The sequence below is a fragment of the Echiichthys vipera genome (genome assembly GCF_963691815.1).
Source record: "Echiichthys vipera genome assembly, chromosome: 19".
NCBI lineage: Eukaryota > Metazoa > Chordata > Actinopteri > Perciformes > Trachinidae > Echiichthys > Echiichthys vipera.
This window is the reverse complement of record NC_139844.1, coordinates 22,356,105-22,375,224: the sequence shown is the minus strand read 5'-3', so window position 1 is coordinate 22,375,224 and position 19,120 is coordinate 22,356,105. Positions and strand designations below refer to the sequence as shown.

The 19,120-nt window shown below is 43.0% G+C and overlaps 1 protein-coding gene across 4 annotated transcripts in view; it reads left to right on the top strand.

The window, feature by feature from the left end:
* The window catches only part of plcb1l (phospholipase C beta 1-like), a 125,957-nt gene that overhangs the window by 50,033 nt on the left and 56,804 nt on the right, over nucleotides 1-19,120 (top strand). For all 4 annotated transcript variants that reach the window (XR_014593635.1, XM_083933589.1, XM_083933590.1 and 1 more), the window contains exons 4-6: nucleotides 14,712-14,852; nucleotides 15,435-15,514; nucleotides 18,535-18,588. Coding sequence is in view for 3 of the 4 variants with exons in the window: in XM_083933589.1 (XP_083789715.1) it covers nucleotides 14,712-14,852; nucleotides 15,435-15,514; nucleotides 18,535-18,588 (275 nt within the window). In the remaining variant the exon portion in view is untranslated. The remainder of the gene's footprint in view (nucleotides 1-14,711; nucleotides 14,853-15,434; nucleotides 15,515-18,534; nucleotides 18,589-19,120) is intronic.

Below are 19,120 nucleotides of genomic sequence, written 5' to 3'. Positions count from 1 at the left end.
TGCGTGTGCGTGTGCATGCTTGTGTGTGTGTCTGCTTTGGGCAGATAGCAGCCTCTATATAGTGCCGGCGTACGTAGTCCGCTGGTGTACGGGACATTTGACAGTTTTTCACAGGCATATTCTACAGCTTGTCTCACACATTCTATGAATAAGTGTAGACAGAAAGCATCAATACGACACGATAATCCGACGCTACACAATGTAGCTCCTTCGTACAGTTTTCATTTTCAGCCATGACTTCCCGCTACTTACTAAATCAAACAGGATGGGGAGGAGAAATCCTTGTCACTGTCTGTAGTTCATTATGGTTGGTTGATCAGCATGTCTTTAGGGTGGGCATGAGGCGGACTAGTAAAATAGTGGAGTTTGGCTGAGGAAAAAACCCCTGATGCGTCAATAGAATGTGCCGTACAGACGATACAACACTGGCAAAACATTTAATGTCTTTGTACTTTGTAGCCTTATTTCAGACGTCTGTACACCTCCTATGAGTTGTAGACAGGCCATGCACTGTATTATTACACAATTCCTGTGCGTCATTCATATTAGCCTAACTAATCAGGACACAGCCACATCTCTGGGATGAATAAAGCCAGGTCTCTGTGCACGTCTCCATCAGCAGAAAGACGAAGCACAGCCCCTTCTCCTCAGCATTACTATTACTTTATACAGCATGCCGACTCCTGATGCTACACAGCCTTCCCCCTGTGTCTTGCAGGAATGTCCCCAGTAATTGGTTCTGTTCAGAATTATTAAAGATGTCATTGCGGCTCAAGTCTGCTTTGTGTCCTTTTTTGCAGCAAGTAAGGCAGCATATTTGAGTGTTTTTGTGAAGTGGGAAGGAAGCGGTGGTGGATGTAAGGAAAAGATGGCAAGAATCGAAACAGCTAGAGGGAGAGAACATATGCTGCGTCCTTACAGCAGCAGCAGGGGTAGAGCATCTACATCCCGAAGGCTGCACTGCGTCAACAGGGACTTGTTTAAATTATTTACTTCTGTACCCCATTGTGGACATTTCCCCTGCGGGGCCTCTCACTATGGGTCTCTTGGCTCTTCGAGGGCCCAAGCAGGGTGCCAGAGGGAGGACCTAAGGCTAGAAGTGGCCCTCTTTCCAAACACACAGCCTGGTGTACTCTAAGTCTTTGCAGGCCGTTTTGAGGAAGCAAGGTTGGTTTTGATGGAAGAGCAGAAAGTGAAGTCAGTTGTGAAGACATAATAGTGCTCATCAGGAAAAGGAGCTCTGTTACCTTTGTCACGTTGCTGTGTTTTGCTGCTAGCTGGCAATGCAATCCACCATTTTAGCAATGTGTAATTGTGAAATTCAGAGTTATAAATCAGGAGAATCATTATCTACCTTTAGCTTGTGTCTTCACAATTACTAAAGATACTTTATTTTTGACCCTGTTAGTATCCCCCCCTCCATAGATAAGAGTTCAGGGTCACTTAAGCCATTTACTCATGAACTCCAGACACCGTCAGGTGAATCAGGTCAGGACTTTTTCACACTTGCACACAACAGTGGATCGTCACTCTCAGAAGTGTTCACACTATCTGAAAATACTCTGCTTGGTTTTGACAGGACATGATGCAGATTGCTCCGCAGTCACATAGCAGATTTGTAATATGGTCATAAACAACCAAGTCTCTTGGTATTCCTTGGATTTGTCTGACGATTTCAGAGCTGGCCCTTTGCCGAAGGGAGTTATGGAATCTTTTAGTCTCTCCAGTTAGACAGTTTCATCACCGTCTTTGCCTAAATCACCCCTCTTCTTCACCCTTGGATGTTTGTTTTCTTCCAGTTTTGTGCAAGCCTCACAGTTTTCATAGTCTGAGACTGTGAGCGTCCCCTTAGACAAGGCTCCCACCCCCGGCCCCCTAAGTTTACTTGATTAGTTTTGCTCAATTCTAGGATGCATTTGGGATCATGATTATGTTATTTGAGTCCATAGACAGTCAACAGTTGAGCCAAAATAGCCTAAATTGCTCTTTGATGTTCAGACTACACCAAATAAATAAAAAAGTCTGTGCTAATTAGTTTCTGACTGAAGTGGGGAAACAGTGAGAAATGACCAAAACCCACACCAAACCTCTTTAACCAAATCACAACCATGAAGGATATTATATGTGATCTTCTTCTGATAACTCATGTAATAACTAAAGGAATCTTTTTTTTCATTTTCATTCACTGAGCCTCCCCTGAAACCGTTTGGAGTCCTGCCCGCCTCACACTTTGAAAACCTCTGGTCTCGATCCTTTCAGGTTTGTGGTGCACGTGTGAAAGGGGCTTTTGAGAATACAACAACTGGAAATCCAGTGTCTAGCTCCAGGATGCATCAAAAATGTGGACGTTCTCCACCAATCTTTCAACTGTTTCTACTCTGTGTCTATTTCTGCACTGACCATGTTTATTAGTCTTTGTGTGGGTGTTTATGCGTCCGTCCCTTCTTGTATGCCAGCGCACATGCCCGTGTCACTTCCATGTGTGCATATACTCTATATACTGGATGCTGTTAGCATTTCCAGAAGTCTGGTCACACTAAATTAGAGCTTTTGGACAAGTACAGGATAATTACTGTAGTTATGTACCTGCCAGTTACTGGTGCCTGGGAGCTGTTTTTAGTGCCACCCCTGAAAGACTGCCACTTGATGGACAGCTTGAACAGAATAGGGCTCATCCACCTCACAAATTGATGCGAATGAGTCACAGAGTGTGGGTGGAAGTAATGACCAGAATACCTGGGGCACACTGAGATGAAAGAAGTACTTTTTAATTTACAAGGACGGAAACAGAAGCAGAATTACAAAGTTTGCCAAAGATTTGAGTCTTACCTCAGTTGCTCTGAATGAAATGGCATTAAACAGGCATTTTATTATTAGTTCGCTCTACCTTGTTTTACCTTTGGTAAATTCCCTCATAATAATTTAACTGATTTAGTGCTTTTTACCTAATCATTGACTAAGATGTTTTATTTCACTTTCTATGTGATTATTTAGCTGGTTGAAGTGTTTATTAGATGCCAGTGAATCACACATCATACTCAAAAACTGTCAAAAACCAAGGACTCCATTTTTTAAAAATCTTTTTGGACATTTGCCTCTTTATAAATTTCTCAGCTTTGATTTTGGCAGTCTATCATTTTATACAACACACTTCCCATGCTTTGCAAATTCTCCATCCAAGTGAGCCGTGTTTGAGTTGATTGCCAGCTCAGCTATTTGACTAGTGTGCCATGAAAGTTCCCAGTTTTGTTTGGTGCTAGCTCTAATGAGAAGTGCTGAGCTGGTGAGTCACAGCGGTTGATTATTTTTCTCCTGCTGGAGTTCGTGCGGTGTATCTGAGGTCAGCTACCTCCTGTCTGTGCCTCTGCCTTCCTGTCTGCCCAAATGTGAACTCAGCCAGTGAGAGGAAGAGTGCATGCCAGATAGACTGCTTCCACCTCATCAAACCTGCCCCTTGCCCCTTCTGTCGCTCCGTCTTTCCTTCACAGTGATTCACACGCAGAGTGAATCGTCCTCTCGCCTCTTTTTCTGTGTCTCTTTGCTCTCATTGCCTCTATCTATCCCTTAGACACAGACCTGCTTTCAGAGGCTCACGAATGCATGCACACAAGTGTATGAACACATGTAAAATTCATGACCTCATTTTGCTACTGAATACAGAACATGTGCCCTTGTAACAGATTGTTATGCGGGTTCCTTTCGCAGGAATTGAGGTGACTCTGTGACAGAGATGTGGCTAGTCTCCTCTGCATAATTATCCTTATGTCCTGTTGCCCTCCAAGCTTTTATGTTCCCTTATAATCCGTGCTGACTTGCTTACCTACAGTTTTTTTTCCCCCTGTGTTACTCAGGCATCTGCAACAAAATCTGTTTTGGGCCATTAAGTGCAGTATTGTATTCTCCAGTGTCTTGTCCCAACGTTGTCTCTGTGAACGTGCACGTAAAGACTCAAACAGCTGTCCAACTTGAAGTTCAGTGCAAAAAGTCTTTTTTCTTGATGGCTACCACTTTTTGTATCTGTACCCGATTATCTTCCAGACCCTATAGTTAATTGTAAACTCTCTGATACAAATGTAACCACCAAAAGTAAAACACGTCATCGACACTTGCTTTAATTGACCAACAAATAATGGTTTGTATAGGCTTATACAGTAGAGTCAGTTAAGACTGTTCTCATTCACTGTTCATAATTATATTTATGAAAAGTAATGCTCTATTTCATTTCTATCTACCCATATAATCATAAGCCAGGACATGCAGCGTCTAAGGAGGAACAGAGTCTGTGTAGGGAGGAGGTCCGCTGGATGGAGGGGTCAAATAAAAAGGATTGTCTCCAAGGAGACCGCTGTTTGCGCTGTTTGTGTCCCATGTGAAAGCAGAAGTCAACAATGACTTACTTTCACTTACTTTTCATACGTAACTTACCTACTTTTTCCACTTTTTTGGACTTTCTTAAGATAACACAAGAACCATGATTGCCCTATAACTACTATGTGTGTGTGCGTGCGTGTGTGTGTGTGTGTGCGCGCGTGCGTGTATGTCAAGGGGAGGGTGTGGCTCCTCAATTTTTTTTCTCATCCTATATTTATACTTAATTTCAGCCTTTCCTTGTGACATTTATTATTAAAAATAAATAATACATCTCTGCGGTTTTGCTCCTCTTCTGCATATTTGAAGAGCCTCATATATTTTTTGAAAGGCCAATGCGCATAAATGAGATGATCCAGCAGAAAAATATTTGAAGCGCTTGAACAGTTCTTGTACCGTTAAAAAAAAACAAATACAAAATGGGATTCGGAGGCTCAGAGATGCTCTCTGTATTCAGTGGCTGTATAAACCATTTATTTAACAGAGTTATTCAAAACTTGAGCCTGGACATTTTTCCATCATAACTTTGTTTGTTTTTTTCATGAATATATTTCTTTGCTTTGCTTTAAATATCAAATACACCCCCCTCCCCACCGCATCCACTTCTGTACAATCCCTGAGTGACCCTTTTGATGTAATTTATGTGGTCAAAATTTATTTTATTTGACCCCTTAAACATTATTCCAGGCATAATGTTAGTGCCATATTATCAGAACTGTAGTCGCTCCTCGTGTCCTTGTCATGTTATCTCGGTGCAAGAGCAAAAGCAGTTTTCTCAGCAAGATTGTCCAATTTCCTCTCTCTCTCTTCAAAGCCCTGCAGTCATCATGTGCAGCCAATATAGATTCTTTTTGTGACTTTTTTTGGAGAGATTGTGGTCACGTTGGAGATAAAACAAAAAAGAACACGTTACTTTAGCATGCTGGAATATGAATATCAGACATTTGGTATGAAATAAATGAAATATTACAGCATGACGTGCAATTTTGCTGTGGTTATGGATGAGATATTGTCTTCTAGGAGTTGCACACTCACACAAACACAAAAACACACATAAAAACACACTTGTTCCAGCATAAGGAGATGTGTTTTTGAAAAGCCATGGTGGAGGAAAGAGCGGTGAGGGTTCCAATGTGGGGGCGATTTTCTATGATAGTGCCTGTTCGGTGACGGTTGAAGCAGATGATTTAGTGATCGAGGGGACTGTGATTTGCAGTCGAACGCTGTCAAGCATTTCTTATATTTCCCATAAAAGAATGTGTTTCTCCTCAATGACACAGCAGACTGAATGATACGTCAAGAAATTTATATTCGGGCTGACAGACTAAATTAGGAGTTTCTGCCATTTTCAGGCCCTGCCTGCAGTCACAGTTGTCTACAGCTGTCAGACATCAACGGTCTTCTTCCACTTAAACACTGTGATAGTGGGAAGGTGACTTTTGTCTTTATTTCAGGCTCCCTCAGAGTCTGTTCTTGTCTAGTTTGATGACTTTAGCGGTTTGAGCCCAGTAATCTTTGTTCTTAGATGTATGATCAATTCAATTGCTTCGAATTTAAGATCATATTCAGATTGAATGCATTTACTGTCTTCAGTGTCTTTAAATCACATTTATGCAACACATTAAAGGTCCCTTTTTTTACTTTTCGTGTTCATACTTTATATAAAGTTTATTTTTCTCATACTGTCTGTCTGAATGTATCTGTACTCACATAATGTGTGAAATTCTCCTTTTTTAGTGCCTTTCTCTTTAAGCCCCTCTCCAAAAACATTTCCAGGTCTTTCGCATCTGTGCTTTCGGTGTCTCTGCATCGTCATTGCAGCCGGGGAATGACTGAAGCCCTGAAGCAGCACTTTCTACCTATATATAGTATAGATGTGACTTCACAACCACATGGAAGTCCTGATGGCTCTTTTAAAGATACACTTTCTGAATACAGGCTGTGTGCGTTTCTCTGCGGATTGATCATTTTTTATAGTGTCTATATATAGCACCGCTACCTGCTTTATAATCAAAAAATACTTTCTACAATGTGGGGCTTTTATTATCTGAATATAATTGTCCACTCTGTCAGAATAGTTACTGCCCCAGGCATGAAAATCCAATACACTGTTTTAGTTACATGCGCCGAGTGGAATTAATGTAGGAGTGGTTCTGTGAAATTATAAAAGTTTCTGGAACAATACATCAAACACACATCGACTTCCTCGATTTCTTTCTATTACATTGTAGCCCGGGGTTTAGGGTCCAGCTGCCCCGCGGGCCTAATGAAAGTCTGAGAGAGGTCTGGCTGTGCAGGAGAATGAAGTCTCATCAGTAAGAGGAATTACTCTAATAAGTTTGTGCACTCCATGATTAGACTCTTCATGAGAAAATGAGAAATACAGTGGTTGTATAACGGATCTTTGCCCCCTCTCCCTCTCTCTCTCTCTCTCTCTCTCTCTCTCTCTCTTTCTCTCTCTCTCTCTCTCTCTCTCTCTCTCTCTCTCTCTCTCTCTCTCTCTCTCTCTCTCTCTCTCCAGTACCAGTCAAAGTTAGGACATGCTTTCTCATGTACTTGAACGGGAAAGCGTGTCCAAACTTTTGACTGGTACATAAACTTTCCCCTTAGAGTGTGTGATGCTCAGCTCAGTTCCACTGTGCGTCATGAGATGATTAGCATTTGGTGTGAATGTTAGGCCACTTCCCCAAGACATTAAAATGGGTGCCTGTCAGCACAAGTTAATCTGATGTGCTGGCATTTTGGAAATGGCGTGATATGTGCTCTCCGTCTTCCCTCTGTCCACCCCTCCATCTCTTGCTCACTGCTTAGGGGTTAATGAAATGCCCCTATTGAAGAGCTGGAACGAGGGATTGTTAAGTCCTCCTCCCACGCATTATCTTAACCTGTGGCACCATGCATGAGCACCACCGACACATCACCGCTGGCATATGAGAGCTAATGATGATCTCAAGCTTTGCTCTAATCAGGCTGTGTTTTTTTTTACTCTAATTCCCTTCTTAACTATTAAAACCCTCAATCAAACACATGCAAAATAAAGAGAAACTATTTAGCTGAGGAGGGTTTACAGGTTAAATCATACAGGTAAGAGAGCAATAAGGAAATAAGTATTATTTTAAGTCATAAGCATCATTTTGGCATGCCAGCAGCAAACCCTTCTTTCTATTTTTGAGGTCTTTTAACAACTCCAGAGACAGTAACACACACACACACACACACACACACACACACTCACACTCACGAAGCCAAGTGTGTGTGCACATTTGGTTCCATTGTCAGTGATGCACAACCTGACAGCTGACTGATGAAGGACTGACCTTTTACTCCCGGCCTTGTGGGCAATTCTCCACCTCATGACACTGTGGTGGTCTGCAGCCACTTAGACTTGAGTGGTCAAATGAATTATGACCATGTGGGAGGGTAATAAAAAGAAGGGAAGACAGAGAGCCATACGGATGAGGGGATGAGAGCAGGATGGAGATAGCAGGGGGGGATGGAAGCTCTACACTCCCTCCTGACCCCCATCCCTGATTTCCCTCGCACCTTCCATCTTTTGTTCTCCTTCTCGTTCTCTGATGATGTTTACAATGCAGTCGTTTATCTGCGGCTAATCCTCAGTCTGTAGACACTGCTCTGTATAGCGTATAGTTTCACCCCAAGCTAGAAAAATGATTAAGGTAGTTTCCGAGCTGACAAAGTTTAAAATATGAAACTGCAGAGCTGTAATGGGAGCAGACAGCTCTCCCATCCATATATGAAAGGCTGCTGCTAGTGAGGCTGAATCAAACAGGCAGTTTGATCAGCAAAAAAGCTTTAAAGCTGAACTACATGGCGTCCCCCTGTAGCACAAATGCTCTATAATGTTCCCCACTGTGAGGATGGAAGGTGTACAATTTCTTTATTTATTTTAGTTGAAGTGTGTGTGTGTGTGTGTGTGTGTGTGTGTGCATGTTTGTATGTGTGTGTGTGTGTGTGTGTGCGTGTGTGCTTGCGTGCGTGTGTGCCTTTGCATGCAGCTTCTTCAATCTGTTTAGCTTCAGGGCTATTTGACTTTTCATGCTGAAATCTGTGATCTTTGCACTGAGCTTTTTTTTCAAGTGTCTTCATCTTGTAACCTGCTTATTGACTAATGACATTCTAACTAAGACATTTGTTATAAACATGTGTATGATGCAGTCTATATGGTCACACTGTGCTGAGATCTGTTCACCCCATAATCAAATATTTTGTTCTCTTACCTGCAGTGCTATTTGTCACCCTAGATTGTTGTGGTGTGAGTTGGACATATTTTCGCCGTAGAGATGTCTTCTCTGGAGCCCTCTCTGGTACTCATAGCGCTTACAAATACATTTGAACCCAACAGCAATGTGACTTTCCAGAAATTATGGCGCGGTTACTCAAGATAATCCACAGACCTGGTTGTGAGCTCATATTTCGATATTTCTTGTTTGAATGGCGATATACAATATTATAACGATATTTTGAACAAAACGGGTAATGTCCCTTTAAGGCACATGCAACATGTACAACAAAAACATCATTTGAAGGGCAGATATAGTCACTGATACAGCGCCTGTGTGTCTTTACTTAGACTGCCACACGAGGTGTCTGTACGCTGGAAGAATGTGATGTCTACATTCTAGTGACTGTGCGCGGGTTTATGTGTGTGCATGCGTGCGTGCAGATGATTAGGAAGGTCATTTGCGGGAAGCGGCTTTAGATGGCGAGACAGATGGGGCTCTTTCTTCTGGTGGGATCAATGTTTCAGTGCTTTCTTTGTGTCTAAGTTATGATGTGGCTAATGTTTAAAACATGCTCTGCAGATGCAGCGTGACCCTCTTAAATAAATGACTGCATCGCCAGGAGAGGGAGTCGTTTTAGAATTAGTTTTGCTGTGGGTGAAATTCTCTGTAGACTCAGTGTGACTCATTCGGGCTGATAAACAAGAGAGCACACGTAACAGCAAATAGGCACACACAAAAATACACACATGAACGAACCCTTTGCACAACACTAACATTACATTGACTTAAAGCAGATCATCGTCCAGCCCCCACTACCCATCTATCCCCAGATGTTGGTGCGTAAAAACAAAAAAACACACATCTGCACAGTATCTGTGAGGCCAAATGAGCACATCACCCCTAGCTTGATATCCCATAATTTCTTTTCAAATGCCCGAGGCGCTTTACCGCCCCAACTGCAGCATCTTGCCGCTCTGTTGGTTAACAAGGCTGGCCAGCAGCAGGAGAATGCCCTGCTCATAACCTGCAGTCTTGCTCCGCAGTGTCACAGCTCCATATGTTGAGCTGTGCTTCTCTGAATACTGATGTAAAGCCATTTATAACGTTCAAGCCCTCCCACTCATGAGAGGTTATGTTTTCCTCTACCTGTGGTTCTCTGGGGGTCAAGAGGGCCATAATTGGGTGTTTTGTTAGATGAAGGGATTAGCAATTCATGAGGAGTGTGCAGAAGTGTGAGGTCACATGAGGTGAAACACAGCCGATGATGATAGTATCTGACTGTTTACACCGGGTTCCAAATGCTGCATGTGGCTTTTATAAATCATACATTATTAGGTATAGTTTAGTTATCGTTTTTTTGCGGTGGGGTTGTGTGAAGAACTTAAAAAGAGTCAGCAGTAGATGGCGGTCAGCACGCCTCCAGTTTGGAGAAGCAGGAAGGAGGACTGGCATGTAGGCTAAGCATTGTACTGTATCAGCTTTAAATGTATGTAAATGTGGTAATTTTAAAGTATCTTTACCTTGTGTTACTATGTGACGTGGTGTTTTGAAACTAAAAAAATCTAAAAGTCCTAAACAACTAACCGATCGAGGCAGAAGTAGACTCGTAACATTTGTGTCCCGCAGGGAACAGTCGTTTTTAAAACCTTTTTTTGTCTTTTGGTTTTTGACTGTGGTGAGTGCATTGATAACAGCTTCAGATCCCTACATGAAAACACAAACAAGGCTATCTGATGGCAAGGTTAAGCTGTGAAAATATTGTAATTATAGCTTACACTTAAACTGATATTGAGCGTCTACTGTAGGGATTACACTGAATATGCACACCTCATACAATGCCAATAACTACCTTTTAATGTTTGTATCCATCAACATCCTACAACCCTGAAATCATATCTTAAGCTCTTTGCTTCATTATTTTTTGTGCAGATGCTTTAAAAAAATGTAGTGTGAACTGCTACAAACTGCCCAGCCTGGCAGGGTCAGCTAAAGTGCAGGAATCCTCAAGATGCCAACCAAAATGTATGTTTTTTTTACACCATGCTCTGTCAACTGTGTGTCTTCTGAGAGTTGGTACATTACAGTGAAGGAAAGCTCTGAAGAAAGCGTGAAATCAATTTGTAGACCAGTAGCACCTTCCTTGAACTAGGCGCTGTTCACTTATGAAAGCAGCTGTCCTTGACACTAAGTCAATTATTTCAACCGCCACCAGCAAATTCTTTTTTCAAGAGACAAGCTTCACAGAAAATGTTATATTTTCACTTTTCATTGTCCAAAGTGAGACCCGCAGTGTTTCCGGCAGTAGCTCAGTCCATAGGTGACTCAGATGGGAACCGGAGGGTCGCTGGTTTGAGTCCCTGTGTGTACCATGAATGGAGCGTGGACTGGTGGCTGGAGAGGTGCCAGTTCATCGCATGGGCACTGCCGAGGTGCTGTTGAGCAAGGCACCGAACCCCCAACTGCTCGGGGCCCCGGTAGCTGGCAGCCCCCTCGCTCTAACACCTGTCCATTAGTTGCATGTGTATAGGTCCTGTGTGTGCATGTGTGTGTATTTCGGGCCTGTGTGTGTGTGTAACATGAAAAAATAGAGTGAAAATTGAATTTCCCCATTGCGGGACAGATAAAGGAGTTCTTCTTCTTCCTTTAGTGAAGCTCTTCTCTGCTTTTTTGTACGTGACTCTTTTGTGGGTTAAGTCTTTAATGTTTGGCATCACATCTGTGGTGCAGTACATTAAAGGCAAGTGTCGAGTGGCATGTTGGGTCATCATCAATCATTCATATTGACATTTCCTTTGATGTGATGTCTCTGCGTGTGTCTAGATTTTGTCCTATGTGAGTTTCATGCTTGTGCACTAGTGTGTGTCTGTGTGTGCAGTTTCTCATTGTGCGTGTCCAAGCTGGCGTGTGTGTGTGAGTTTAGACAGGTGCCGGGCTGCAGGTTTAATGACCTGAGGTGTGGCTGGCTTTCGCTCTGCCAATCTGAATCCTTTCCCTTGTGCCCAACAGAGTGTGACACAGTTTGAGTGCTTGGCTGGTGACAGATAGGGCCTTGTGACAAACTAAGGCAGGAAGAAGAAGTCTGTGTATTTCCTCAGGCTGCAGGTCCACCTGAATGCTAAGTGACCGAGAAGAACTCCAGTACTGACAAACTGCAGCTGCTAACATTCGCCATGTATGCCTGAATAAACACACGCGACACACATTCACATGCATACTGAAGTATTGCTGCTTCAACCACCCATCATCCAAAATCCCATCCAACCCCCCGCCCATAGCCTGTTTGCCATCTCCCAACTTTATGATGACTGGGACCTCAGGCCTGCCTCCAATAGCTCCCACAATGCACCAGCACAAATTACATTTCACTCACATGGCTGAGCCCACTTCTCTTCTCTTCCATTGCGCTCTTTTCATGGCTTTACTTCGCTTTATCTCCATTCCTCCTCCTCCTCCTCCTCCTCCTCCTCCTCCTCCTCCTCCTCCTCCTCCTCCTCCTCCCCCTCCTCCTCCCCCTGTCCAGCAGGGTCCACCCCCCTCACATCAGCTCATATCTCTCCGGCTGAGTCCTTCCCCAACATAACTGCAGATTTTTCTCCAGTTGATGTGCTGTGAGTGCTTGCAGCTCCCTCCAGGATCAGCCCTCCGCTGACTGCGTACAAGGAGATAAGCTCATGGCTACAAGTAGCTTCAAAACAGTATCAAATTGTATTGACGTCCAAGTGCCGTAATGAATGAAATATGCATCTTAGTGTCGTCTGTTCTCAGACCCCCGTTCATCCTCGGCAGTCTGCCAGAGCATCCCTCAAAGGATTTATTTGGTGTTGTGCGTTTTAGCAAATTGAATATGGCGTTTTATGCTTTGACTGATGGGGCTGATGGACTTCAGATTACATAAGTGGAAATTGATGGATTCACATTCAAATCAGCACATCGTCCTCAATTGATTGGTGGTCAACCCCGGGATCATGTCACTTTAACCCTATGTACAAATCATACGCTGGGAACCTGTCATTTTTGTGTCTTTTCGTTTGTGAATTAAAGTAGGGAATATTTCAAGAAAGCGTGCAGCCAAATAAAACTGTGAATGCTTCTATGAGAGGCAGGCAGACGGACAGGCTGTCAGAGGGGAAAGATTCTTCAGTAGGGAGAATGCATTGCCTCGGAAAAGTTCAACGTGATAATAATGGGCGCCACTAAGCCGCACAATTTGATTGGGGGGCGTGAGGGACGTGTAGAGGACATTTATCAGCCTGACACAGGACACAATGCTCTTTGTTTGGTTGGTTAAATTAGTGGGAGCTCATTTGCTTTCACTGAAAAATCCTTCACAGGGCTTTTTTGTTGTGTTAATTAAGCCAGAGCGACCATTTTGTATGCTGCTTGTGTAAACTGGGCCGCAAAAGGAGAGAAGATCATTGTTATTCCTCTTGTGCACCTCAGAGGCATTGTAGATTGTGTATATGATTCATGCCAAATATGAGCTGCTTAAATGTATATTTGCTAAACATTAGTTTGGTTTAGTGCTCCTGAGACAGTAGCTCCCGCTGAATACAAATTATTTTTGTTTTTCTCTCTGTGTGTGAACTGAACCGTCGCCAGCACACAATGTTTTCTTACCGCGGACAACAGACATCTTACAACAGACTCATTATCCCACTGAATTTGTTGAACGACGGATGGTTTTTGCAGGGAATTGAAATTGCGTCGCTCACGGTGTAGATGATCCCCTCTCATGAATTAGCAGTATTGGTGAAAGCATTTATTAAAAATGATCCGAGCAAAAACAGCATCCTCATGGCATCTGCTCAGCTTAGTGAATCCGCTGATTATGCCTGGTCACGAGGCACTGCTGTGCATTGGCTGCTCTTCTTGGTACATTTTACACAGTTAGCCTAAAAAAAACGTGATGAGTAGCAGATGGGTAGCAAGATTCATAAACTATTATGCTCTCGAGATTCAGAGAGAATTGTTGTAGGGTCATTGTTACGGAAATAACTGTGTCTCTGCTACAGATATATTGTGGTTTTCTGTCCTTTGAAGCAGTAAAAGTCTACATATTTTACCAGTAAGTTCACCGGTGCCATTGTTTAAATATCAGTTCAATGCCCCCTGCCACTTTTAATTGGTTTACAACTGAAATGTCACCTAGGATAGTGCTGCTCAACCCACCTTGCTGCTTTTATAGCCTGTGATATGGAACCCGCAAGTCACAATGGGATCAACTGAGGCTGCGGCATCTCACCTCTTTTCTCACTGCCTCATCTAGTTGACCTCTCATTAATCACATGAATCAGCTGCCAGACAAGGTGCGAACTCCCTAATACTGGCAGGTCTTGTTTCATTGCAGTGCATTTAAAGGGCGATTTTTTTTTTTTGTAAAGACACAGAGCAGCACCGTCTCTAACTTCCTCAAAAAGACTCCCTTGTCTTTTATTTGATGTAATTTGCCTTTCCACTGGTGGGATATTTGTTTGTGCTGTTAACTTTTGGATACAGGTTTGGCTGAGCTGTAGTCCACTGTCTTAAAGGTGATGTGGTTTACGGTGTGTATGCCTGATTGGGAATGATATTAATATGAAAATGAACCTAACTCTTATATTTCTTGGTGAAGCGTGCTGAGAACGTCCAGTTTTTTGTTTATGGATTCGAGTTCACTGACCTGTATGTCCGGGGCTTGAAGATCATCGGTGTCGGTGGCTGAATCTTTCTTTTTCCGTTTGTTTGGGTTGGAAGTGTGGTGAACCGGGCTGCCGTCTTCCATTGCAAGGCGGTAGTAGTAGTTGTCAATGTAATCCTCGAGGTCCTCCCCTCTGATCGGTTTGCGGTATCTGTCTGTAAGTTATTCCTCAGTGATCGTGAATGAATTTCTTGGTGTGTTTTTAGGTTATTTTGGCAGGAAAGTCGGATCTAGCAGCTGGGCGCCGCCATGTTGAATCAAATCTCGTCTCGGCGGTCTCGTGATCTCAGCACATCTCACCCTCCCTCTCAGCACATCCCTCTCCCTCTAACCTAACTCCTTTCATTTGATTTCTTGTTGATTTGCTTAGTTTGATACAGGGACTGACGTGCTGTTTGCCTTGTTTGTGTTTCATTGTTCAGGAAGCAAAGCTGCGTGAGCTACTGGATGTCAGCACACTGGCGGGGAAGATGGAGAACAGGATGCTGACGGTGGTGAGCGGCCCCGACATGGTCAACATCACCTATCTGAACTTCATGGCCTTCCAGGAGGAGATAGCAAAGGTAAGAAACGCCAACAGAACAATAAGGACATGGTGTTCCATTCATGTCTATGGGATCAGTGTTTGGGAAACCTGTTACTTTTAACTGAATAAAGTGTTTGAATAGGAGTTTAAGTGAATGATGATTAAGACAAAACAGAAAGCAGCATTTGTTAAAGGTTCTGTGTATAACTTTTTAATCCCTCCCTTTCATGTCAATCTTGAGCTGTGCTGTCAAATGAAGGCAAAAATTGCCAAAAACATATTATTTAAGAAGAAATCAGAACCATCCCTTTAATTAAAATGATGAAAAGACTGTGTAACAATAACGTGATCTGTATCTCAACTTCTGTTATTTTTAGATGCTTCACGTTTTTTTTCTCTGTTCAGTTTGAAGAATTTTGATGAAGGCACCCTTTCTCCGTTTCATCAAAGAAAACTAAACAACCGTTCTTTTGTTTTATTCTAGGATATGATCAGCATATCCACATATATGAACTAATTCAGTCATACCTAACATATGGCAGTAACAACAGACAGTTCAACCCTCAGGGGCTAGGGTTTGCATCTGAGTCTGTATGTGTGTGTGTTTTCGTTACTGCAGGAATGGGCGGAAGAGCTGTTCAACTTGGCATCTAACCTCTTGGTACAGAACATGTCCAGAGAGGACTGCCTTGAAAAAGCGTATGTCATACACACACACACACACGCAAGCACCCACACACACACACACACACACACACACAAACACAAACACAAACACACATAAGCAGTCGCACAAAAAATGTAAATCTTCGAGATAAATATGAAAACAAGGTCTGCTAGAAACAAAAAAACGTCTGTCATCCAAGCTTCACATCAGGTACTATGTGCTGTGTTTTACATAAACAGAAACAGCAGGGAAAAGCAAATGAGGCATCTTGTCTAAAAGAGACATACAACAAGACAGGTGCTCCGACTCTCCAACTATGCACAATAAGTGTTTACTTACAATTGCACGCAAAAACATATTTGTAACACACGTAAATGCACAAACTACTCAATAAAACTCCACAAACCCCATAGCACACACATGTGCACTCACACAGTATACACCAAGTTATAAATGGGCTGTACTGTACTCACACACACAAACCCGAGGTTGCTTCCACAGTCCCACAAGGCAGCCTGAGGGTTTGAGTTTATAAAGGTCATTTCACCTTACATTGATGGCGAGAGAAAACAGACAGGAAGGAAGGAGAATAAAAATAAAAAAACAGCTGGAAATATGCATTGGTTCATGAACCAGACTCTGTGCATGTCAGTTTTATTTGCTTCTCAGTGCAGGAGTGCATATGTGACAGCATGTACGTGCGTTCGAGTCTCAGACTATATTTTTTGCATCTACGGCATAACGATAGAACGTGTCAGGCTGCTGACCTAAAATTGAGGGGGCATCGAAATGTTAAACAGGAGTAACCGTTACCATTAACTATTTTGTTGGCTCCAGAGTATTACATAAATCACTTCAAAGCAGCTCGTTGTCTTGTGTCAATCACCCTCACACCACCTCTGATCCTTTGTTAATACTGCCTAAGGGGTAACACCACCACGCTCGTATTGCTCTGATCTGATCAGAGCACACACACACACACACATACACACACACACACACACACACGCTGATCTTTGGCTCTACCTTAGACCTGGCTAGTACTGGGTTGGACCCCTTTTTGCCTTCAGACTGCCTAAATTCTTCATTGCATAGATTCAACAAGCGGCTTTAAACATTCCTTAGAGATTTTGGTCCATGTTGACAAGAATGCATCATGCAGTTGCTGCAGTTTTACTTCTACTACGATTGACAACGAGAGTTCGTACAAACAAGCCTCGCTGACACCCATCAGGAAGCTGAATGGGTGTCTGAGGACGGGCGGGGCTCTGATTGGTTGTTGGTCTATCGCATTGCATCCAGAAGCATTTTCCTCTGCACCGTTGATAATGCTCCTTGGAAATCGAAAATGATATGAGACCTAGACTAAAATGCACTTGCGATTAGTTGGTAATGCCAGGCAATGTCTACATGCCTACATGCATTATATTGCTGCACCGTGATAGGCTGATTTTTTCGATAGGCTTAGATTTTTTTGTTAACGAGCAGTTAAACAGGTGGACCTAATGAAGGTCGGTCGGTCAGTTTATGTCTGCAGCGAGTGACTGAGTGAAGCTCACACAGTGAACCTAAATATGAATTTTGCTGTATTGTATTGAGAGTATGTGCCAGGCTCTGCTTGGTGACAACTCGCAGCTGTGTGATATTTATCAGTAAACAGAAGCCATCATCTCACACCCCTGAGGAGTCTAATTGACTTATGAGACAATAAAAGTGGCCATTGACCACATGGAGAGTTGAGTGGAGAGCAGGTTTCACAGTCACGCTGGTTGCTCTCAGCAGCAGTTGCATGTGCACTGCTTGCTTACAAATAAGGCCATTGTTTGTCATATCACTACTACAGCATGAGAAGGCTTCATCCTGTTGATGTTCTTCTGTATGTTGGTTAATTCTCATTGCTAGCTCTTAATGCTGTGATGCATTATCATCGGGAGGGGGCAGCATACAGGCAATGTTCCTTGCAACAGGAAATAAACCCAGCATGTTTTTAAGTGGCTGCTTGCTACATGATGTTCTTTTGAGATCAATGCACTACGGCTGAGGCCCCTCCCTGGATTAGGTCGCTTTGTGCTTTATCAATGATTATTATTAGAACTGCATGTTGTACAGTGGGATGGTCCGTGACTATGCTAGGAAAACTTTACCAGTAGTCGCTTTGTTTGTTTAATGTTCTTGGATTTTTTTTTCCAGTGACAAAAAAAGTAAGTGGCTGTGCAAAAATACGAATTTGAATTGCAGTAGTGCAATTCAAAGTGGACTTTTTGGTTAAACATTAAATAGAAAGGGACAATAGAGAGTCAGACGGGAGAGAGAGCGAGACAGAGAAAGAGAAAGCGGTGAGTAAAACGGAAAAACAGAGACTGATGCAAGTAATCTGTTTTCCCGTCTCAATGAATAATACATAAAGTTGTAAGGCATCAACTAGCTCGCTGTCTGCCAACATTTTTCACATTACATTTTCCTCATTTTTTTTTTTTCACAAATAAACCCCTCCAATTTGGCACCATTAACCATTACAGTCATCTGTGACTTTGCCTGTGGCACTCGGCCTGCCCTATGAAGTGGACACTGTAATGGAGATTAATTATTAGCCAGCAGACACTTAAAGCCCAGCCTGTAATGATGGCTCCTGTTGCAGCTAAGCTATTTATAGCCCAGGCTGCGCGCTGCCTGTGTTGCTGCTGCAGGGTTCTGTGCTGCCAATGCAAGCCTTCCAGAGATTAGCCACGACTCGAACCTGTCATGTAAACATATTCATGGTGTGTGCTGGGAAATATTCACATGCAGTCAGCCGCTCTGTGTTACAGTGACACAAGGGTAAAAACAGACGAGGCAAATGTTTATTATCGGTCATACATGTAAACTCAAGCAAGCACACACACACACACACACACACACACACACACACACACACACACACACACACACACACACATACACACACACACACACACACACACACACACAGAAATTAAATTTGAGCAAGTACATTACTCACACAGACAAACTGCTGATTACATGATGTATGAGGTGTGTGCTTTGTCCAATCCAGATACACTCGGCTGAAGCTGCAGCTCAACCCTGAGGGGCGAATCCCCATCAAGAAGTAAGTCTCTGACTCATCCTTCTCTCCCATGCCACCTCGCCGCTCTTTTGATCAATGCGTAGCTTCCTCTGCCTTCTCTCCTTACTATCAGCATGTATTCAGTTAAGTCTACCCACATTCTCTGTGTGCATTTATTTGAGTATGTTACATTCCGTCTTCACATTCAATACTCACTTTTACTTTTCTCTGTAACTCTTTAGCTCAGTGGTGAAATGTTCTCCATTATTTCTACCGTTCTGTGTGTGTGTATGTGTGTGTGTATGCGTGTGCGTGTGCGTGTGCGTGTGTATGCATGTGCGTGTGTGCGTGTGTGTGTGTGTGTGTGTATGTGCATGTATGGCATGCCCTGGGAAAGCCCCTTTTATATCTATCACTAACCTCAGCTCAAAATCTGCCTGTGTGTGAGAATTTCCTTTTATGAATTTCACTATTGGAAGTTCTGGGAGTTTGTCATCAGCTCATTGAAAATTCAACTGTCCCCGGATCCATTAGTCAAGTTAAACTTCCAGGCAGGCAACAGTGAACGTCTCCG